Consider the following 21,593-nt stretch of genomic DNA (forward strand, 5'->3'; position numbering starts at 1 on the left):
CGTTGATGCGTTCAAAAACCATATTATGGAGGTGTCTCAAGAAGATTGGAAAAACTGCTTTGACAAATAGTTCGAACGAACGCAAAAGTGTATTGACCATAAAGGAGAATACTTCGAAAAACAATAAAGCAGTTTTCAATGCCAAATTCCTGTTTTTTCATTGTTAGGCTCAAAATATAAATAGTGACCCTCGTACGTTGTTGTAGGCTGTGAGAATGCTACGTTGTCAGAGTGGCATACTCGCAGGATTTTACGTTGAAAGGGTGATACACTGTCAACACTATACACTATCAGAACTCTTCGACAATGATAGTTCTTCATGTATAATTTTAGGCAACTTACCGACCCGAAGAAATCGAAAGACAGGGTGAAGAATTTTGCTCCAGAGATGCTGAGAGGGCGCTGACACTGCTGAGAGACGATCTGGATGAAGACCTTGGCTTCTTCTGAACCAGCATACCAGGAGCTGTCGTACACAGATCTCATGAGAGACGAACTCTGGAATGAGAGGTGAGGATTCAATAGTCAGTTGTGCAGATGAGTCAGTTAAAAATATAAATATAAGTGTAGAGTTGATGTGTATGGTTAGGATACGTTCTTGGCATTCATTACTACTGTGTCCCTGAATCTCAATTTTTGAAATTAAATCAAATGCTATAACTTTGTCATATCTTGTGAGTCAACAATATGGACTTGTCATTTGAATGCAAATTTCAGTATTATATATAATTATGTTAAAGGTAGAAGATATTTTGCATATTGTTAATTTATTTTAACTTTTTGATTTGTTTTGTCCTTGTATTGTGTCCCATCAAGCCCAAGATATCCAATAACAATAAAGTTCCCCTCTAACTATCTCTATTCCTCTTCACCTCCACTAAAGTATTAAAAGGTACGTTACCTTCTCTCGTTGTCTTAAATAATTTATATTCCATCATTTGAGAATTCATAGAAATTAAAATACATTTCTTATTACATAAAGAGGCAGTGGCACAAAATTGTTCACTTATATCTATAAATCAGTACAATAGTTACTTCAATGCCAAAAATGTGCACTTGGCGTCCCACCAATCCTAATGGAATGCCCTGTAACTAAATCTAATTTAAGCGAAAAGGTTTTAGATCCTTAATCATACAAATAAGCATTGTCTTCTTTTTAAGTTTTGGAAAGACCAAATCCTACGTTTTAGTTTCCCTCCCAAAAACTTATTGCACTGCCTTTTCAATGTAGTAGTGGTAATTGTGTCGCTTGTAATCTATGGTCCAGGGTTTGAAGTATATTGCACAGTGAACCTGATACCATTTCAAACTGTAAGTTCAGCACCAATTTGTTTATCGAAGCATAATGTGGATTTCAAACAAACCAAAAGAATGTTAATACTAATGTATACTTGTGTCAGGACTGTATGAATGACAGATGTTCAATTGTTTAATCCTGATGTCGAAAATAGATATGGTGTTATGATTTTCATAATTAAATTAAGTTGAAGAAGGATATCGTGAGCTTATATTGTTTCCGATATTGTGTTCGTGCTTGTTTCACTCAGTCTATTGAAGAACACATTCTAGATGAGTGTGCTACGTTGCTACATTGTAATGATGGTCCGCTGTCACGATACTCTGTTATGAGGAGAGTACGCTGTCAGGAAGCTATGTTGTCAAGTGAAAAGCTGCCAGGGTGTTGATATTTCAAACTGGTACACTGCTCGGTTGCTAGTGTAATACGCTGTCCGGATATTACGTTCCCGAAGTGGTACGCTTTCACAACTATATGTTGTTAGGATGTCAAGCTGTCAGGATGCTACGTTGTAAGGGTGATAGGCAGTCGTGTTGTTACGTTGTCAAAGAGGAACGCTGTAAGGATGCTGCATTGAGAGGATTGTACGCTGACACGATGTTACGTTGTGAAAGTGGTATGCTCCTGCAATGCTACATTGTCAAGTGGTACGCTGTCACGTACGTTGCAGTATGACACGCTGTCCGGGTGTTACGTTGCCGAAGTGGTATGCTTTCACAACACTATGTTATTAGGGTGTTAAGCTGTCAGGATGCTACGTTGTCAGGGTGATAGGCAGTCGTGATGTTACGTTGTCAAAGTGGTACGCTGTAAGGATGCTGCGTTGAGAGGATTGTACGCTGACATGATGTTACGTTGTGAAAGTGGTATGCTCCTGCAATGCTACATTGTCAAGTGGTACGCTGTCACGTACGTTGCTAGTGTAATACGCTGTCCGGATATTACGTTGCTGGAATGGTATACTTTCACGATAATATGTTGTCAGGGTGTTCACTGTCAAGAAGCTACATTGTCAGAGTGGAATCTGCAGTGTGATACGTTGTCAGGGTGTGGAACGCTGTAAAGATTCTGTGTTTACAGAGCGTACAAAACATACGTGCAAAGTTCATGTAGTTAATGGTTTGTTATTATACGTAAGTCTGGAGACGAGGAAAGCTATTTTAAAAGTTTTTTTTTAATTCCATTGCGTGATCAGTATAACCTGTATTGGACCTACATTTAAAGTAGGATATGAACATTTCTCAACCGGAGATCAAACCTTTGAGTGTAAGGCGACTGCACCATCACTACGCCATTGGCGAGGTCCACGATACAAGTTCATACCATAAAGTAAAGTTTGATACTTGTCTTACCTCTTCCATTAAGTTATTCCCTTCTATACAGAAGACGAAGATGTGGAGAAGATTCTGAATCATGAAACCAAGAACATTGATAGAGTAGATGTTCATCTGCCTAATCTGGAAAACAGACAAAATCGACAAAGATTACATGCTTGAAACCATAAAACATATTTTATATATTAAGTTTTGATTACATAATATAAAATTAAGACAGGTTCGTTTTCTGGGTAGTTGTGGTGTCTTCTTATATGTATAACCAATGCGAGTTTATGAAGTGATGTAACTGAGACAATCTTCCATACTTGACTATTTTTCTGTCTCGCGCACATTCCATTACGCAATCTGTTGAAGGTGTTGTAGGCTCTTTGACTACATTCTACAATGTATAGAAATTGCCGTAACTTTACGGTCATGTTACCGTTAAATGCACTGATGGTTCACCGTAAGTTCACTCCACACTATTTTCACCGTCCATAAGATAAATTTATAAACCCTGAATGTATATTACAAATATCGTACATGACGGCGAACAACTTGAAGATGCATTGTAAAACCGTTATTGTTATTGTAAGGTATGCAATTTGGTACTAAAATGTAAAATAATTTACGTGTAAATTATTGATATTCAAGAAACAGCGGGTTTACACTACTGTGTCTAGAGAGAACTACACGCAAACACATGAAAAACAACGAAAGATGGGAAATTGACTTTGCTGTCTTTGTGGTGTTGTTCATTGTTTTCGCTGGTTAAATGTTGTTTTTTTACTGTGATACAACTGCAATTTTATGTTGATAGGACTGGCGTCCTAGCTGCCGAGGTATTCGCCGTAAAATTGCGGTAAATGTATTCACAGTGTAGATAATAGCGTTATATGTTAGTGAATGGATAAGGAGTTTGCTTATTCATTCTATGGTTGTTCTATAAGATACATTGGTTTTATTAATCACTGAGTAGTAACATCTTTGTAGAAACTTCTCTCTTAGAGTAGTAGAAAATTAGAAAACCCTGCGGGTATTTGCATTTCTTTAATGTTACTCCGGTTTTCTGCAACGTTTGACTAATCACGACAGTGGGATAAATTATGATTATACGAAACTGAAGATCGTTAGGTTAGGTGATTTATTATTTATTATTTAAAACGTAACTCAAATCGCATTCTTGCTACAGTCCGCTTATGTTAGGCATGACCATTGACACAAATGCGCATGTGCGAACTGGGCAAGTCCAGTAGCAAAATAGAGGTGGTAGTTGCTAGATGGGGAAGCAAATGCCGCAAAACTCGTCTGCGTATACCTTTGTTAGGATTCGTTACGTATTGTAGTAATCATCAGGAACCACAAACACAAACTATCAAGCGATAACAAACAACAGAATGTATTCAAGCAAAATACTGTTACGGAAACCCGAAGCGTTTCGCACATTTTTGTAGCTACTCCCCCTTTCGCGTTTTGACTCGTCCATTCAAGCTAGGTGCGTCTTACGTGATTCGGACAGTACCGACGTCATTTTTTGACGCATTACTAGAACTGAAGCCGAATTATTGTAAGCAAAATAACTTACCTGACTAGATTCGAATGCAAGGATACACAGATTCATGGCGGCCAGAAGGATGTGTAAGAGGAGTGCCACTCCATACATGTCCTCAACCTCGACGGTAAACCTAAAAAAGGATATTTTAAGAAAATGTTGGTAGAGATGGAGGTGAAGTGTATGAATGGAAACATATTATCGTAAAGAATGAAACACTGTAAAAATTCTTATGTACTTATTGTTGAATGAGCCTAAATCTTTTTCAATGATTTGGAGAGTTGACCAGTATCCTGGTCCAAAATACCCAAAATACGAGCATTTAGCAAGTCACCCCTCAATTTGGTGCCAATAGACCTAAAAATATCCTACACAAATGTTGGCACCTGTGCGCCATTTTTCCGGCCTTGCTTTTTATCCTCGTCAAACGTGCTGAATGGCCCTCAAAGGGTTTGACCACTTTATTGTCTTTTATCAAACTTGAGGTCGTATATATGAGGAAGATCATGAAAGAGTCACAGAATATATATGAGTCATTCCATGAAAAATGAACACAGATATGTGAAATTTTCAATCCAACCATTTCCCATTATCATGAAATTTGGGGACTTGAAACTATGCATGGAACTTACTAACTGTAAAAATTTGTATCTCGCTTGTCTTGTAAGTGTAAAATTATTCAAGGTCAAATTTAGCAGAAATTGTTATTTTTGAGCACGTTTAGCTATACTAAATGTGCTGTAACTCTGCTCGTATTTAACGTAGGAAGCTGAAATAAAATTGATTGTGCATGGAATTGAACAAGCTTTCCAATGATATGTAAAGCCTAAGTTTAGATAAAAATAAAACATTGTTACGTGACCTTGACTTCTGACCTTGAAAATCTCAAACATGTCATTGCCAAAAAATCCTGGCAAAAATATATTTGGTACACCATGCTATACTGTAAACCATATGAAAAAATAAAACTGGGATTGCAATGGGATCAGGAGATACAAAATAATATGTATAGCTATTTGACTGATAAAAGATTCAAAAGTCCCTTAACACCCTGTCTAACATGTAAAGGAGTTATGTTGGGTACAATTGGTCATGATAGAGATATGTTAGGCCCAGGGTTAACCATATTCGTTGGTCATTGTAAATGTTTATTTAGCATCAAAATGAAGACTGGCACTTAAAGTGACAAAAAATAGCAAAGTTGATCACATGCTTCTGTTGTGACATGCGATGTGGTTCTGTCCGTATCAAAAGCCTAGCAGTATCGTCTTTAGGTAGCACCACTTGCCGGCAGTGTAGCAAATGCATGTCAATAGAGCGCACGGAATTCGCAACTTGCCGAAATTCGACAATGTCCAATTTATGCACAGAAAGGCTAATCGGGACTGAACCTACAGTTTAAAGTTTGATGCGGACAACTATGTGACTCCACTGGGTATCCCTTGATTACAAGACGACGAAGGTACCACTGCGCCATCTGGGAGGTCCCATATATTCCATCAGAGCGTCATGAAAATAACAGAAGTTAAAGAGGGCAAAAAGTTTCTAGAAATGGAAGGGTTTATGAAGAAGCTGGAAGCTGGAAGGTGGGACAGGATTACCGCCGCAGAAGGGTGACCGCTCTGAAGGGAGACGACGCGCCAGTGAAGATCTTGCTTCATTTTTCTGCTCAAGCGCTAGGAAAACAGGTGGAAGAAGAATAGTAGAATCAGTAACAAGTATGGTCCTTCTAAGAAAAGTGATGCAGGGGGTCAGTGTAGGAGACAAATCTGGACTTGCATGAAGAAACTTAAGATTTCGACCGACTTAGTCACTTCAAATCTATTCCAGCAATAATTATGTATTCTGTGACTCTTTCATGACCTGCTGCATATCTATGAACTCAAGTTTAAAAAAAATAAAGTAATCATGCCTTTTTAGGGTCATGGATTACGTTTATCGAGGAGTGTTATCCTTTGATATCACTCCTGTAACAAAATTTGTATGGGGTGTTTTATGTCCATTGACAGCCAACTGGGAGTGACTTACTTTACCTTAAAGAAAAACTGTTTTTCGATTTTGGGCCAGGCTACTTGCCGAGTTTTATGCTTCCTTATACCACTTTTAGCGAAAGCTATGCTCTCTAGTTTCCTTTCTTTCTAATTTTCATTTCAACCTTCGGCCTTTCACCATCTACTTTGTATGTGACGTAGAGATAAAAACAGGTCACTTTTAATTAACCAGTAATGAAAGTTTCGGGTAGAGTAATTACATTTTAAAATATCCATAAAAATGTTAAGAACGTTCATTCTATGTACTAGACGCAACATAACATCACTTATTAACCATTCATAGTATGACGATTAGCATAAGCGCACAATATACATGAACAATAGTTTTGTTTTATATATACAGGGAGTCCATAAAGTCCTGCAAAAAACTAAAACTCTATAACTTTTTAGCTGTTGCGTTTAACAATACACATTTTTTGGGTGAGAAGGGTGGAAGTTTAAAGTTTTGTTCTGGCCACACTGCTCAGTGACGCTTGCACTGGTAATCACGTGATCATGTGACTTAAGATGGCGTCCATCCAGGAAAAGGCACAGTGTGTTCTGAAGTTTGCAGAGTTAAAATCTTGTGTTTCAGTGCAGAGAAAGTTCCAGACAACATATGGGAAACCACCCCCAGGAAATTCAAGCATCAAGAGATGGTATGAAAAGTTCAAGGCAACGGGAAATGTGTCAGATTTGCCACGCAGTGGATGGCCAGGATCGAGTGATTGGTCCATTTTTCTTCGAAGAAGACACGGTAAATGGCAACAACTATCTGAACATGCTACAGACATTCCTTGTGCCAGAACCTAATAGGTTAGGCATCATCAATGACGTCCACATGCAATAATATGGGGCGCCGCCGCATTTTGACCTTGAAGTTCGGCAGTTTCTTAACGAACAATTTCAAGATAGATGGATTGGCCGAAGAGGGCCCACTGCTTGGCCTGCAAGATCACCAGACTTGACACCTTGCGATTATTGGTTGTGGGGACATGTAAAAACCGAGGTGTATTCACAGAAACCAGCTAATCTGGATGACCTAAAAGAAAAGAATAAGATATGTGATTCTGAATATCCCAGGAGAGCACCGTCAGCACGAAATTCTCGGTTTCACAAAAAGACTGCAACAGTGTTTGGACGTGAATGGTGCACAATTGGAGGTTTGGCGATGATCCTAACAAGCAGGAAATAAACTTTGAACCTTGCTGTAAGTACACACAAAATATTTTGTTAATAAACTTAATAGTTTTCAAGTTATAGAGTTTTAGTTTTTTGCAGGACTTTATGGACTCCCTGTATTTAGAATTCTATGTGTTGCCACTACAAGTGAGTACAATTTGACCTTACCAAGTACGAAATTTCCCATTTTCATAAATTTCCTTTCATCTCAGAATAATGGAATGTTCCATAACAAAAATTACTATCATTTTTAATGATCCATTACAAATGTCAATTTAAAAACATTAACATTCATTGCATAAATATTGATATAGAAAGGTAAAGGTAAAGTGCTCCCCTGTGCATAGCACCACGCCATGAAGGCGTATAGGGGGTGTGGGGGTAACGCCCCACACTTTCTTGATCCGGTCGTGAGTGGGGGTGATGTGATCAGCATCACGCCCCTGACCGCCTTTACCCCCCAGGGTTTCCCCCAGGTACCCATGTTATTCGACGCTGGGTGGGCTCCGGGGCCGCTTCCATAAATATTAATATAGAAAATAACAAAATATTTAGATTGATATCAAAATACGAAAATGTTCAAGACTGCAGATAGTATTATTCATATTTGCTGTCACATAACAATAACTATAAACTTGGATTATGAAGCATTTTTAAATGTTCCTTAGCTAAATATAGTATTTTTAAAGTTCCCTTTAAAGGTATACATTTCGCGACAGAAGAGAGGCATAGTATCTTTCACATTTCAAAAGGACTTTATTCTAATATATATGAGTCGAACATCTTCAAATTTCCCTGCAAATTTCATATTTTCTATAAAATTCTTCCTTTCCTCTTTTTGTCAGAAATTTTTATCTGAATTTTATAAGCATACAATGTAGTGTGGCTCATGTAATGACTAGATTTGATTTGATTTGATTTGATTTAGTTTATTTTACTTCGCGTTTTGTGCCTCTTGGCTAATTTGCGAAGATGGAGATGAGTGATGAAATGATGAAATTGATGAATGGACATTCACAAACAACCAAGCCCGACCGGGATTCGAACCCGGGACCCTTGGCGTCGCAGCGCGATGTATGTAATGACTAGATTTCGGTTTTTAGGTTTGTAACCTATTTTTCCTTTACAGGTATGTAAGAAATAATAAGTTATGTCAGCGTTTTGTTAAAAAATGCAACAACTAATGAAGTTTTATACTGCCTAAGAAAACCTGTTTTGCTTGTTAGAACCTATTCTAGATTTAAGCGCCTAATTCAAGCCTTTTCTTAGGTTTTCATATAAAGGTTTTACAAGATTTTTATGTCACACAGAGGCATTTGATTTGTTTGGTCACGAAACATATTCAATGACGGACGTGTTTGAAACGTACTCTCTGTCGATTTCCCTTTCTCCAAGTCCATGGTAAATTTTCAATTCAAAATGTCTGGTGCCACTGTTACCTGTATAATCCAAAGTAGTCTGATCTGTGTGGTCTTGCTCACTTTTACATCACTTGGGTGCTTTGTGACTTTCACGCCTTGCAAACTAACATTTTAGCATTGAAGGTTGCACCATTGACTATGTTTTTGTTGAAAGATTATTTTCAGCAAAGCGATTATCCTCACAGACAAAATTGCGGAGTTTGGCTGTGGATAACATGAAAAAAAGATTGTTGCCTAACTATACGGCGAAGAGTGGATTTTAATCTGCCATCACTGTATAGTTAGGCAACACGCATTACTTTATGCGAGATAGTACGTGTTTCAGGATATACGTAGGTGTCCCATTTTTTGCCGGTGACTATACCTAATCAGCATTTTCAGGATTTTTGAACTTTAGGATTTTTCGAGCCTAACTTATAATTATTAGAAACTATTTTACGATTTTTAGAACCTATTGTAGTGTTTTTCGAACCTATTTTAGGATTTTTAGAGCCTATTTTAGAAACCTTAAAGCACACGTTTTAGAACTTAAAAATCCGATGTCCAATAATGACGTCAAGTACAACTGTATGATCACGTGACTTTAGCAAGCTCTGTCATTGGATCGACCACGGAGCTGTATGAGCGAGAAGTTTGGCCTGGCAGTACCTTGCCGACTTGAAGACTGGACGAATACCCTCGACATAGGCTGAGTACATTGTAACTCTGTACTTCGTTTTAGGCCTGCACGGTCTGCTGCCTTAAATTTACATAGAATTTCTTAATAGTTGATAGATTCTTGTACCGTGCTATTAAACTGAGGATGTACCTTTTTCAATAGACTAACTTACCTTATGATCTGCCTGTGACGCTCCACCCAATACTTGATGGCAGATCTCACTGTCTTCTTCTTCTCAGCATCCATAATCTGTGCCGCCATCCCCTGGTCTCCAGGCGACGCTCCAGTCTCCGCATTCAGGTTGTTGTCATTGTTGAGAATCTCGTCCACGTAGATCTTATTGTTGGACCAAGCGACCTGCCTTCTCCGCGGTAGCTCTGACAAGAGGCTGTTGTCCTGGAAGAGACTGAGCTGCGACAAGCCTAGATACTTGGACTTGGCGGACGGGTTGCCTTCTCTGTTTGAGCTCATCTCCACCAGAGGGATCAGGATCTGCTTCAGATGCTTCAACTGTTCGCTGGCGTGCACCAGGAGACAGCAAAACAGAATGTCTATGCCGTACACTTGCATTGGACAGAACACTGCCCAGTACATCTGAAAGAGTGAGAAACGGTGCCAAAAAACTGTTGCAACTAATAGTAATAATACAAGAAAAGTTAACGGAAATAACAACTTGATACTTGTCTGAATGTTATTTTGTTACTGTGTAATCTTCATTGAATGTATTATCCGTTGTCTATTTAATTTTCTATCATTTCTTAGGTTGGGGAGCAGAACCGGGATTTTTTCCACCTCTTTACGGAGCTCCAGTTCCACCCAGCGTCGTATAAAGTGGATACCTGGAGGAAACTCTGTGGGTGTAAAGGAAGTGAGGATCGTGGTGCTGATCATATGGCTCCCACCTTCTGCCGTGATCAAGAAAGTTTGGGGCCCTAACTCCACACCCGCTGTTCGCCTTTATGGTGTGGTGCAAGGTACGGGGTAGCAATTTACTTTTACTTCTAACGTTAGCATGTACACAGTTTCATGGCTTCTCCAATGGCGTAATGATAATATCAGTACCTTGTAATCAAAGTGTCTCTAGTTCGAAATCCTGTAGAGACACATAGTAGTGGATCCTACTTTAAACTATAGGTAGTAGAAGTTGAACGCGCCAAGGACAGTTTTCTTCGTGGGTGGTCCTTTATTTGCGTATAATTAAGAACTTATTTGCACGGGTTTTAATTAATTCGCATGTACTTAGAATACTTTACATTTATGTATTTGCATGTTTATAACTTTTTATGAATATATAATTATTTATTTTATGAAAAATATGTATATAGCAGGTAATTAGAGGTACTAAACGCTATGCATATGGTTTTATATTCATTACTGCAAAGTATGTAATGTATAAATCGATAATAATTAATGTTTATAGTATTGAAAATAAGTTTTCTATGGTTTATGAACCGCTATGAAAGGTGGTAATGGGTGTAGGTACAGGTTCAATTACGATTGGGGACGGTCCTGGTACTCGAACCCGCGATATGTAATGTTATTAATTAGTACTATGTAATAATGTTATATGTTATAAAAGACGATGGTACGAGATGCCAGACAGAGAGAATGAATTAATATTCAGCGCAGGTAGACGAGAAAGGAATTTTGGGGAAGCGCGTTCAAGGTCAAATGACGTCAGAACGTCACAACAAAGAAGGAACCTGATTGACCAATCAGAGACCGCGTCGGTAGATTTTCAGAACCAGTTTTCCCAAGGTTAACTAGTACGCAAGAACAGGGGAAAGCTATGCAATACTGTAGGGCAGGGGAGGGATTCAACCAGACAACAAAGTATGTCTGGAAATGCACAGCAAGGATCAAATCTCTGAAGCTATGCGTCGCTTGTAGAACCGGTTTCCGCCGCCAATTAATATTCCGCTCAGGTTTGCCTCCAAGGCACAGGACGCTTTAGCGCAGGTTTTTTTTATCTGTACTATGAAGAAGGGAGAGCTATTAGGGACGGGGCCTACAGTTTTCACTATTTGCTTTTATCACGGGGTAACGAACCTAGGACCCTTTGATTATTGATTTAGGTAGTAAATGTATGTTACTGTGTGCTATTTAACTTAATTTTGAGTTTATTTTTTACCAAACTTTGACTTTATGTCAAACATTTTCACAGCTTATCCTTATTTTTACAAAAATAACACTATTTGTACTATTCAGGCAACATTTTTTATTAAATTTTGGACTCGCAAAGATATTTTTACAACTTTTTAAATTATTATTTTACAATTTTATGTTAATTTTTTACCAAAATAACACTATTTGTACTATTCAGGCAACACTTTTATTAAATTTTGGACTCAAAGACATTTTTTCAACTTTTAACTTATTATTTTACAACTTTAAGTTAATTTTTTACCAAAATAACACTATTTGTACTATTCAAGCAACATTTTTTATTAAATTTTGGACTCAGAAAGACATTTTTTTCTACGTTTAACTTATTATTTTACAACTTTATATTAATTTTTTAACAAAATAACACTATTTGTACTAATCAGGCAACATTTTTTATTAAATTTTGGATTCAGAAAGACATTTTTTCAACTTTTAACTTATTATTTTACAACTTTATGTTAATTTTTACCAAAATAACACTATTTGTACTATTCAGGCAACATTTTTTATTAAATTTTGTATTTACAAAGAGATTTTTTCAACTTTTAATTTATTATTTACAAGTTTATGCCTATTTTTTTACTCAAATAACACAATTCTATCTGTTCAGGAAAGACTTTTAGTTACATTTTCGACACACAAAGTGTGTTCTCAACTTCTATCTGTTTATTTCACAAGTTTAGGCTTATTATTACCAAAATAACACAATTCAATCTGTTCAGGAAAGACTTTTAGTTATATTTTCGACACACAGAGTGTGTGATCTCAATTTCTATCTGTTTATTTCACAAGTTTAGGCTTATTATTACCAAAATAATACAATTCAATCTGTTCAGGAAAGACTTTTAGTCGCATTTTCGACACACAGAGTGTGTGATTTCAACTTCTATCTGTTTATTTCACAAGTTTAGGCTTATTATTACCAAAATAATACAATTCAATCTGTTCAGGAAAGACTTTTAGTCGCATTTTCGACACACAAAGTGTGTGTTCTCAACTTCTATCTGTTTATTTCACAAGTTTAGGCTTATTATTACTCAAATAACACAATTCTATCTGTTCAGGAAAGATTTTTAGTTACATTTTCGACACACAAAGTGTGTGTTCTCAACTTTTATTTGTTTATTTCACAAGTTTAGCCTAATATTTACTCAAATGACACTATTTATATTATTCAGGCACCATTTTTATTACATTTTGGACTCTCAAAGACACACACACACACACACACACACACACACACACACACACACACAGAGAGAGAGAGAGAGAGAGAGAGAGAGAGAGAGAGAGAGAGAGAGAGAGAGAGATTTTTTCCAAGTTTACAGGATTATTCTCTAGTTTACTCAAATAACACAATTTAGATGTGTTTTGAATTATATTTTGTACACATGAAGTATGTTTTGACAAGTTCTACCCTTTTATTTTACAAGTTTAGGCTTATTATTACTCAAATAACACAATTTAATCCAGTCAGGAAGGATTTGTTATTATATTTTGGATGCACAAAGAGAGGTTTTCAACTTTTTTATTGATTTTTTGCAGGGTATGTATTAATTTTTATTTATTTTGTTTTGTATCATATATACATTTACAAATTTTTAACTTAGAGTTTAGTATTTATTTAATTTTTTCAAAAACACTAAAAAAAGTACTTTTAGCTAAAATGTAAGCCACAGAATATATTATTATTATTATTATTAGGGTTTACTGATTTCCACTATGCTATTTTTGGTTCTGTATTTCTATATGTATTTATTTAGGGCAGGTTACGCCTGCCACGTAGGAAAGTTTGTTTATTTTAGAGTTTGCTGAGTATTTTGTTACTGCTATACTAGGTAAAAGTTTTCTAAATATACCAGATAGAGCTCTATATACTTTTGTTTTTGCTATTTTGGAGATGATGCGATCAGCACCATTCTCCATCTGCTTTTTATTTTATATACCCAATATTATTTTGAGGCTTAGTGAATTCTAGAGCCTATTTATGCAGGAGAGAGGACTTGAAAATTTTGATCTCAGACAACCCACAACTATTTGTCAGAGTATTTTAAAGGATATTTTATACTTATTATGTGCCACTAGAATATCAAAGCTTGCTTAATTTTTATGTCTGTAATGCATTTATTGTATTTCTAGCTAAGGCTTACTGGATAAAGTACACGAAATGTTTAACATTTCAACTATTTGCTTTTATACGAAGCCAAATTTTTAGTGTAACGAAAATTATTGTGTGTCTATAAAGACTGAAATCCCTTTCCCGATGGGTCCATAACTGGACGCTTACCAACATTGTTCCTTTTATTTTAAAAAAATATAACCATTTATCAATATATTGACAATTCACAGGACAAGACGAAATTCACAGACGACTGACTATATGGACCATAGGTCCACTTGCTAAATTTTTTTCTATGCTAGAAGAATAATTTAGCCTTATAGCCTTTTTCAAGGTATTTTAGAAGTATTACTGGTTTTTTGGGTGCATCAACATTTGGGTTATATTCCATTTGGTTTATTATACGAGGCTACAATCACTATATGTCTATGAGGACTAAAATCCTCTGATTGAAACTAAAACCTTAGGCTGTAACTAGGGACTTAGTATGTGTATAACGACAATTTATAGGACAACACGAACTTTACAAAGGATTGTAGGTGATGTAGGCCCACACGCCAGAGCTTTGTTAATCTGCAAGAAGCATTTACACCTAATGCTACGAGGAAATGAGGTTGATTTTTTACTGTTTCAAAAGAATGATATCTTTTTATACACCCTATATTTGCTTTTTCAAGTAACTACATGTGCCAGAAGCACTTACAGGCCAACTCTAACTAAACTTCGATTTATGTAAATGTAGCAAGAACTATATTTCTGAGGAAGCACGCAAAAGCAGATTACCAGATTAAAGTATCTGAAAAACAGATATTTCTATGCAAGTATATTTTTATTGACTGGATTATTTAACAGATCAAACAGGAAGACTGCAAATTTCATTAAATGTAGGTCTATCGTATAGGTGGTTTCAGAGATATAAAAAGAACAAATATAAGATTTCGCTTTTTTGCTTCTGAGGCTAATCGCGACGCTAAGGGTAAATGGCGAGGAAATGTAACGGAGGAGAAACAGTCCCAAAAGATATGGGCTGCATGTAAGTTAATACCACAGAGATATTACAGTAGGTGTAGGTTCTACCACCAGAACTTTTCTATTATAATAATACTGGTTATGCTGTACTGTTAACTAAAGATGCTGATATTTGAGAAACTTAAAAGCTTACTCACGACTTACTGTTGCACAAGATCCGATGACAAAATTTAAAAATTGTAATCGCCCAGACAGGGATTCGAACCCTGGTCAGATAGGTTAAAAGCCTAACGTTATACTAACTAAACTATCTGGGCACAAGGTATTCTTTCCTTGAAAAGTTTGTTATGTTAAGAAATATATTGAAATATTTGAGAACAATTTTGGTCTGGTTCGACAGAGAAGGAGACAACATTTCCAATTTTTACAGACTGGGTGTATTTTTCCACTATAGAGGCCTTCACTATATGTAATTCGAAATGCTAAAGTTCATTTAGCTTCCAAAATTGAGGTAAAGATTGTGTTTGGCGAGATTAACAAGTTACAATTATATCCAGTTACGGACAAATAAAGCTAAAACTCTCAGATTTACTGTACTAGCCAAGTTTTAGTAACATTTTTCTCACTTTAGTACAAATACCAAAGAAATAGGTATATATTTTATTTATAATTTGACAAAATGTACTAATATTTAATTCACAAAGTTAGGTAAAAAACAGTATTTTTAAAAAAATATTGTTACTGCCTTCAAATTTTATGTTATTTAGCCACTAACAACTGGTTTACACTGTTTGGCATCCTTTAAATAGGAAAAGAAGGAATTATTTGTTTAGTATTTTTACTACTTTATATTTATTTAAGAAAACAATTCTACAGTTTAACTTAATTTTTAACAAATTGTTAGATCTACTAATTTATATATCAAAGTTATGTTATTTAGAGTGTATGAAGGCGTATAAAGTTAATATTTGTACTTATCAGTGCAACTAACAATTATATTTTACACACAAGAGTTGATGTTTACAGTTAAATTATTTGAATCAGAGAATAATATTTTACAGTAATTGATTCATTCAGCACTAGTCAGTACTTTTATGCATCAGAAAGTTTTCTTAATTTTCTATTACGCATGCTATTTTGGGCTATTCTTAAAATGTATTTCTAAGGCAAACTGGTTTAATTTTCTGCTTATAATGCAAAGTTGACATAGTTTTCGCACAATGCATTGTACATTTGTTATATCCTCTACTTACAATCCATATATTTTGCTTATTTAATGTATAACTAACTAAGTCTCTAGCCTTTTTACACCCGAATGTTTATGACTGCAGCAACACATGCCTTTCATCTGTCCCTGTCCTGAGGAAGATCTATATACTCCTTTCCTTCCCTACCAATTTCCTTTAGGTCCATCTCTACATTATCCCTCCATCTTTGTTTTGGTCTTTCTATTGGTCTTTTACCATCAGGTTTTCCAACAAGAATCCTGTATACTCTTTTTTCCTCTCCCATATGTACCACATGATCTACACACCTAAGTCTTTTTGATTTAAGCATTCTAATAATATCTGGACATGAATACAAATTATGTACTTCTAAATTATGTAATTTTCTCCATTTATCTGTCTCCTCATCTGTTTTAGGCCCAAATATTTTCCTAGGGATTTTATTTTCAAATACTCTCAATTTATGTTCCTTTTTTCAATGTAAGGGACCAAGTTTGTTTACTGTATTTAACTTTCATTTTTTGTAATTAACAAAAATTAAAAGCTTATACTGTAGTTATTATATATTTTTCTATCAGCTTATTTTGAAATTAATATTATTAGGTATAGTCTTTGATTTATAACTATATTGCTTTTCTATCAATTTATCTAAGAGTACATGCAGACAAACATATGTGTACACACTTTTATGTACATAGATATGCCTTTTTTCAATATTTTAGTATGAAGATTGCACTTTAGCTATTCAAGCAAGGGTAGGACATCGGGGAGGCCAAAGGTAGGAAAGGTAGGATTTCTGATAATTTGTTGCAGGATTTTGTTTTCCAAGTATAGATGAGAACTGAGCTGGAAGACTGTTTTGAACCTTTTCATGAGAGTTTGCATGTGAACTGTATGCAAATTGAGCACTATTGACTGTGCATGCTTCTAAGATTTGCTGTTATTTCACATCAACTCTGTGAGACTGTAGACAATTTTCCCATTTCAAGTAGTTTCTATTGATTGTATTTGTATATGTTTTGGGGACTTGACAGTTTTATGTTATGAGGCAGTTTATTGTAGAATATTTTTTACCTGATGGTATGAGATATTGAGTGTCTGCTGCTTTACTTGTAATTATTTTCCTTCTTGTGTTGTGTATTTGACTATCTTTTGTCCACGTCCGTAGTATTTAGAATAATTGTTATTGACTTGTAGATGTAGGGAGTAATAATCCTTTGCAAGATGCCCTATACTTTAGTCTGAACATTATTCTTAGTGTTCACTTTTGAAGCCTTAGTAGTCTGGTAGTATTATTAATGTAGAGGTAAATTAGGGTGAAATGTAGGCATTTTTCTGATAAATTATACTCACTTAGTTGTTTCAGCAGGTAGAAGTTGCATGATGGTTTACTGCTGATGATGTTAATTTGCTCTTCTTATGTACTACGTATGATGTAGCTTACTTGAGTAACTGGAATTTTCTACTGAAAAAAGGATTGCTTGTCTATTTTATTCCTATGTTGTTGAGTTTGTCCATAAGCAAGCCATGTTTTTACTCTATTCTATGCCTTGGAAGAATCTAGTTATATTGTGTTTGCAGTTTTATGCTTCTCTAAGGTTTCAGCTACGTAGTTTTTAAACTGTGCTATGGCTTAACTATTGATTTCTTTTTCTGGATGTCATGTTGGTTCTGTGTATTCCTTTTGCTGCTTGAATTTGACTTAGGTTGTTTGCTTTTTTTTCTTAGATCTTTATTTGTTTATTTGTTCAGTATTTTTTATTTTTAATATTTTTTTACATAAAAAATTCAAAGTACATTGTTAAAGTCAAAGTGTGTTAAAATTTAATTTTTCAAAGTTAAAGTTTTAAAAATACAATTTTCTAAAATTAAAAGTTATAATAGTATATTTTTGTTAGTAGAAGTTTTTATACTAGAGCAAATTATTTTGTTGTTAATTTAATATTCTTTTATATAAAAAAATCAAAGTACATTGTTAAAGTCAAAGTGCGTTAAAATTCAATTTTTCAAAGTTAAAGTTTTAAAAATACAATTTTCTAAAATTAGAAGTTATAATAGTACATTTTTTTTAGTAGAAGTTTTTATACTAGAGTAAATTATTTTGTTGTTAAAGAAAAATATGTTAGTTAATGTAAAATTAAAGTAATTAAAAATCAATTTTTCAAAGTTAAAGTTTTAAAAATACAAGTTTTAAAAAAAAGCAAACAACCTAAGTCAAATTCAAGCAGCAAAAGGAATACACAGAACCAACATGACATCCAGAAAAAGAAATCAATAGTTAAGCCATAGCACAGTATAAAAACTACGTAGCTGAAACCTTAGAGAAGCATAAAACTGCAAACACAATATAACTAGATTCGTCCAAGGCATAGAATAGAGTAAAAACATGGCTTGCTTATGGACAAACTCAACAACATAGGAATAAAATAGACAAGCAATCCTTTTTTCAGTAGAAAATTCCAGTTACTCAAGTAAGCTACATCATACGTAGTACATAAGAAGAGCAAATTAACATCATCAGCAGTAAACCATCATGCAACTTCTACCTGCTGAAACAACTAAGTGAGTATAATTTATCAGAAAAATGCCTACATTTCACCCTAATTTACCTCTACATTAATAATACTACCAGACTACTAAGGCTTCAAAAGTGAACACTAAGAATAATGTTCAGACTAAAGTATAGGGCATCTTGCAAAGGATTATTACTCCCTACATCTACAAGTCAATAACAATTATTCTAAATACTACGAACGTGGACAAAAGATAGTCAAATACACAACACAAGAAGGAAAATAATTACAAGTAAAGCAGCAGACACTCAATATCTCATACCATCAGGTAAAAAATATTCTACAATAAACTGCCTCATAACATAAAACTGTCAAGTCCCCAAAACATATACAAATACAATCAATAGAAACTACTTGAAATGGGAAAATTGTCTACAGTCTCACAGAGTTGATGTGAAATAACAGCAAATCTTAGAAGCATGCACAGTCAATAGTGCTCAATTTGCATACAGTTCACATGCAAACTCTCATGAAAAGGTTCAAAACAGTCTTCCAGCTCAGTTCTCATCTATACTTGGAAAACAAAATCCTGCAACAAATTATCAGAAATCCTACCTTTCCTACCTTTGGCCTCCCCGATGTCCTACCCTTGCTTGAATAGCTAAAGTGCAATCTTCATACTAAAATATTGAAAAAAGGCATATCTATGTACATAAAAGTGTGTACACATATGTTTGTCTGCATGTACTCTTAGATAAATTGATAGAAAAGCAATATAGTTATAAATCAAAGACTATACCTAATAATATTAATTTCAAAATAAGCTGATAGAAAAATATATAATAACTACAGTATAAGCTTTTAATTTTTGTTAATTACAAAAAATGAAAGTTAAATACAGTAAACAAACTTGGTCCCTTACATTGAAAAAAGGAACATAAATTGAGAGTATTTGAAAATAAAATCCCTAGGAAAATATTTGGGCCTAAAACAGATGAGGAGACAGATAAATGGAGAAAATTACATAATTTAGAAGTACATAATTTGTATTCATGTCCAGATATTATTAGAATGCTTAAATCAAAAAGACTTAGGTGTGTAGATCATGTGGTACATATGGGAGAGGAAAAAAGAGTATACAGGATTGTTGTTGGAAAACCTGATGGTAAAAGACCAATAGAAAGACCAAAACAAAGATGGAGGGATAATGTAGAGATGGACCTAAAGGAAATTGGTAGGGAAGGAAAGGAGTATATAGATCTTCCTCAGGACAGGGACAGATGAAAGGCATGTGTTGCTGCAGTCATAAACATTCGGGTGTAAAAAGGCTAGAGACTTAGTTAGTTATACATTAAATAAGCATAATATATGGATTGTAAGTAGAGGATATAACAAATGTACAATGCATTGTGCGAAAACTATGTCAACTTTGCATTATAAGCAGAAAATTAAACCAGTTTGCCTTAGAAATACATTTTAAGAATAGCCCAAAATAGCATGCGTAATAGAAAATTAAGAAAACTTTCTGATGCATAAAAGTACTGACTAGTGCTGAATGAATCAATTACTGTAAAATATTATTCTCTGATTCAAATAATTTAACTGTAAACATCAACTCTTGTGTGTAAAATATAAATGTTAGTTGCACTGATAAGTACAAATATTAACTTTATACGCCTTCATACACTCTAAATAACATAACTTTGATATATAAATTAGTAGATCTAACAATTTGTTAAAAATTAAGTTAAACTGTAGAATTGTTTTCTTAAATAAATATAAAGTAGTAAAAATACTAAACAAATAATTCCTTCTTTTCCTATTTAAAGGATGCCAAACAGTGTAAACCAGTTGTTAGTGGCTAAATAACATAAAATTTGAAGGCAGTAACAATATTTTTTTAAAAATACTGTTTTTTACCTAACTTTGTGAATTAAATATTAGTACATTTTGTCAAATTATAAATAAAATATACCTATTTCTTTGGTATTTGTACTAAAGTGAGAAAAATGTTACTAAAACTTGGCTAGTACAGTAAATCTGAGAGTTTTAGCTTTATTTGTCCGTAACTGGATATAATTGTAACTTGTTAATCTCGCCAAACACAATATTTACCTCAATTTTGGAAGCTAAATGAACTTTAGCATTTCGAATTACATATAGTGAAGGCCTCTATAGTGGAAAAATACACGCAGTCTGTAAAAATTGGAAATGTTGTCTCCTTCTCTGTCGAACCAGACCAAAATTGTTCTCAAATGTTTCAATATATTTCTTAACATAACAAACTTTTCAAGAAAAGAATACCTTGTGCCCAGATAGTTTAGTTAGTATAGCGTTAGGCTTTTAACCTATCTGACCAAGGTTCGAATCCCTGTCTGGGCGATTACAATTTTTAAATTTTGTCATCGGATCTTGTGCAACAGTAAGTCGTGAGTAAGCTTTTAAGTTTCTCAAATATCAGCATCTTTAGTTAACAGTACAGCATAACCAGTATTATTATAATAGAAAAGTTCTGGTGGTAGAACCTACACCTACTGTAATATCTCTGTGGTATTAACTTACATGCAGCCCATATCTTTTGGGACTGTTTCTCCTCCGTTACATTTCCTCGCCATTTACCCTTAGCGTCGCGATTAGCCTCAGAAGCAAAAAAAGCGAAATCTTATATTTGTTCTTTTTATATCTCTGAAACCACCTATACGATAGACCTACATTTAATGAAATTTGCAGTCTTCCTGTTTGATCTGTTAAATAATCCAGTCAATAAAAATATACTTGCATAGAAAAATCTGTTTTTCTGATACTTTAATCTGGTAATCTGCTTTTGCGTGCTTCCTCAGAAATATAGTTCTTGCTACATTTACATAAATCGAAGTCTAGTTAGAGTTGGCCTGTAAGTGCTTCTGGCACATGTAGTTACTTGAAAAAGCAAATATTGTGTGTATAAAAAGATAGCATTCTTTTGAAACAGTAAAAAATCAACCTCATTTCCTCGTAGCATTAGCTGTAAATGCTTCTTGCAGATTAACAAACCTCTGGCGTGTGGTCCTACGTCACCTATAATCCTTTGTAAAATTCGTGCTGTCCTATAAATTGTCGTTATACACATACTAAGTCCCTAGTTACAGCCTAAGGTTTTAGTTT

At 34.6% G+C, this 21,593-nt stretch overlaps 1 protein-coding gene across 1 annotated transcript in view; it reads right to left on the reverse strand.

The window, feature by feature from the left end:
• Nucleotides 1–21,593, reverse strand: part of LOC146001942 (odorant receptor coreceptor-like) — a 69,367-nt gene that overhangs the window by 7,408 nt on the left and 40,366 nt on the right. Inside the window, exons 2-5 of the mRNA XM_083139662.1 lie at nucleotides 9,629–10,050; nucleotides 4,199–4,298; nucleotides 2,650–2,754; nucleotides 343–498 (exon numbers count right to left, since the gene is read on the reverse strand). Coding sequence (XP_082995788.1) covers nucleotides 343–498; nucleotides 2,650–2,754; nucleotides 4,199–4,298; nucleotides 9,629–10,050 — 783 coding nt within the window. The remainder of the gene's footprint in view (nucleotides 1–342; nucleotides 499–2,649; nucleotides 2,755–4,198; nucleotides 4,299–9,628; nucleotides 10,051–21,593) is intronic.

This window comes from Lepisma saccharinum, chromosome 18 (genome assembly GCF_977018435.1).
Source record: "Lepisma saccharinum chromosome 18, izLepSacc3.1, whole genome shotgun sequence".
Classification (NCBI taxonomy): Eukaryota; Metazoa; Arthropoda; class Insecta; order Zygentoma; family Lepismatidae; genus Lepisma; species Lepisma saccharinum.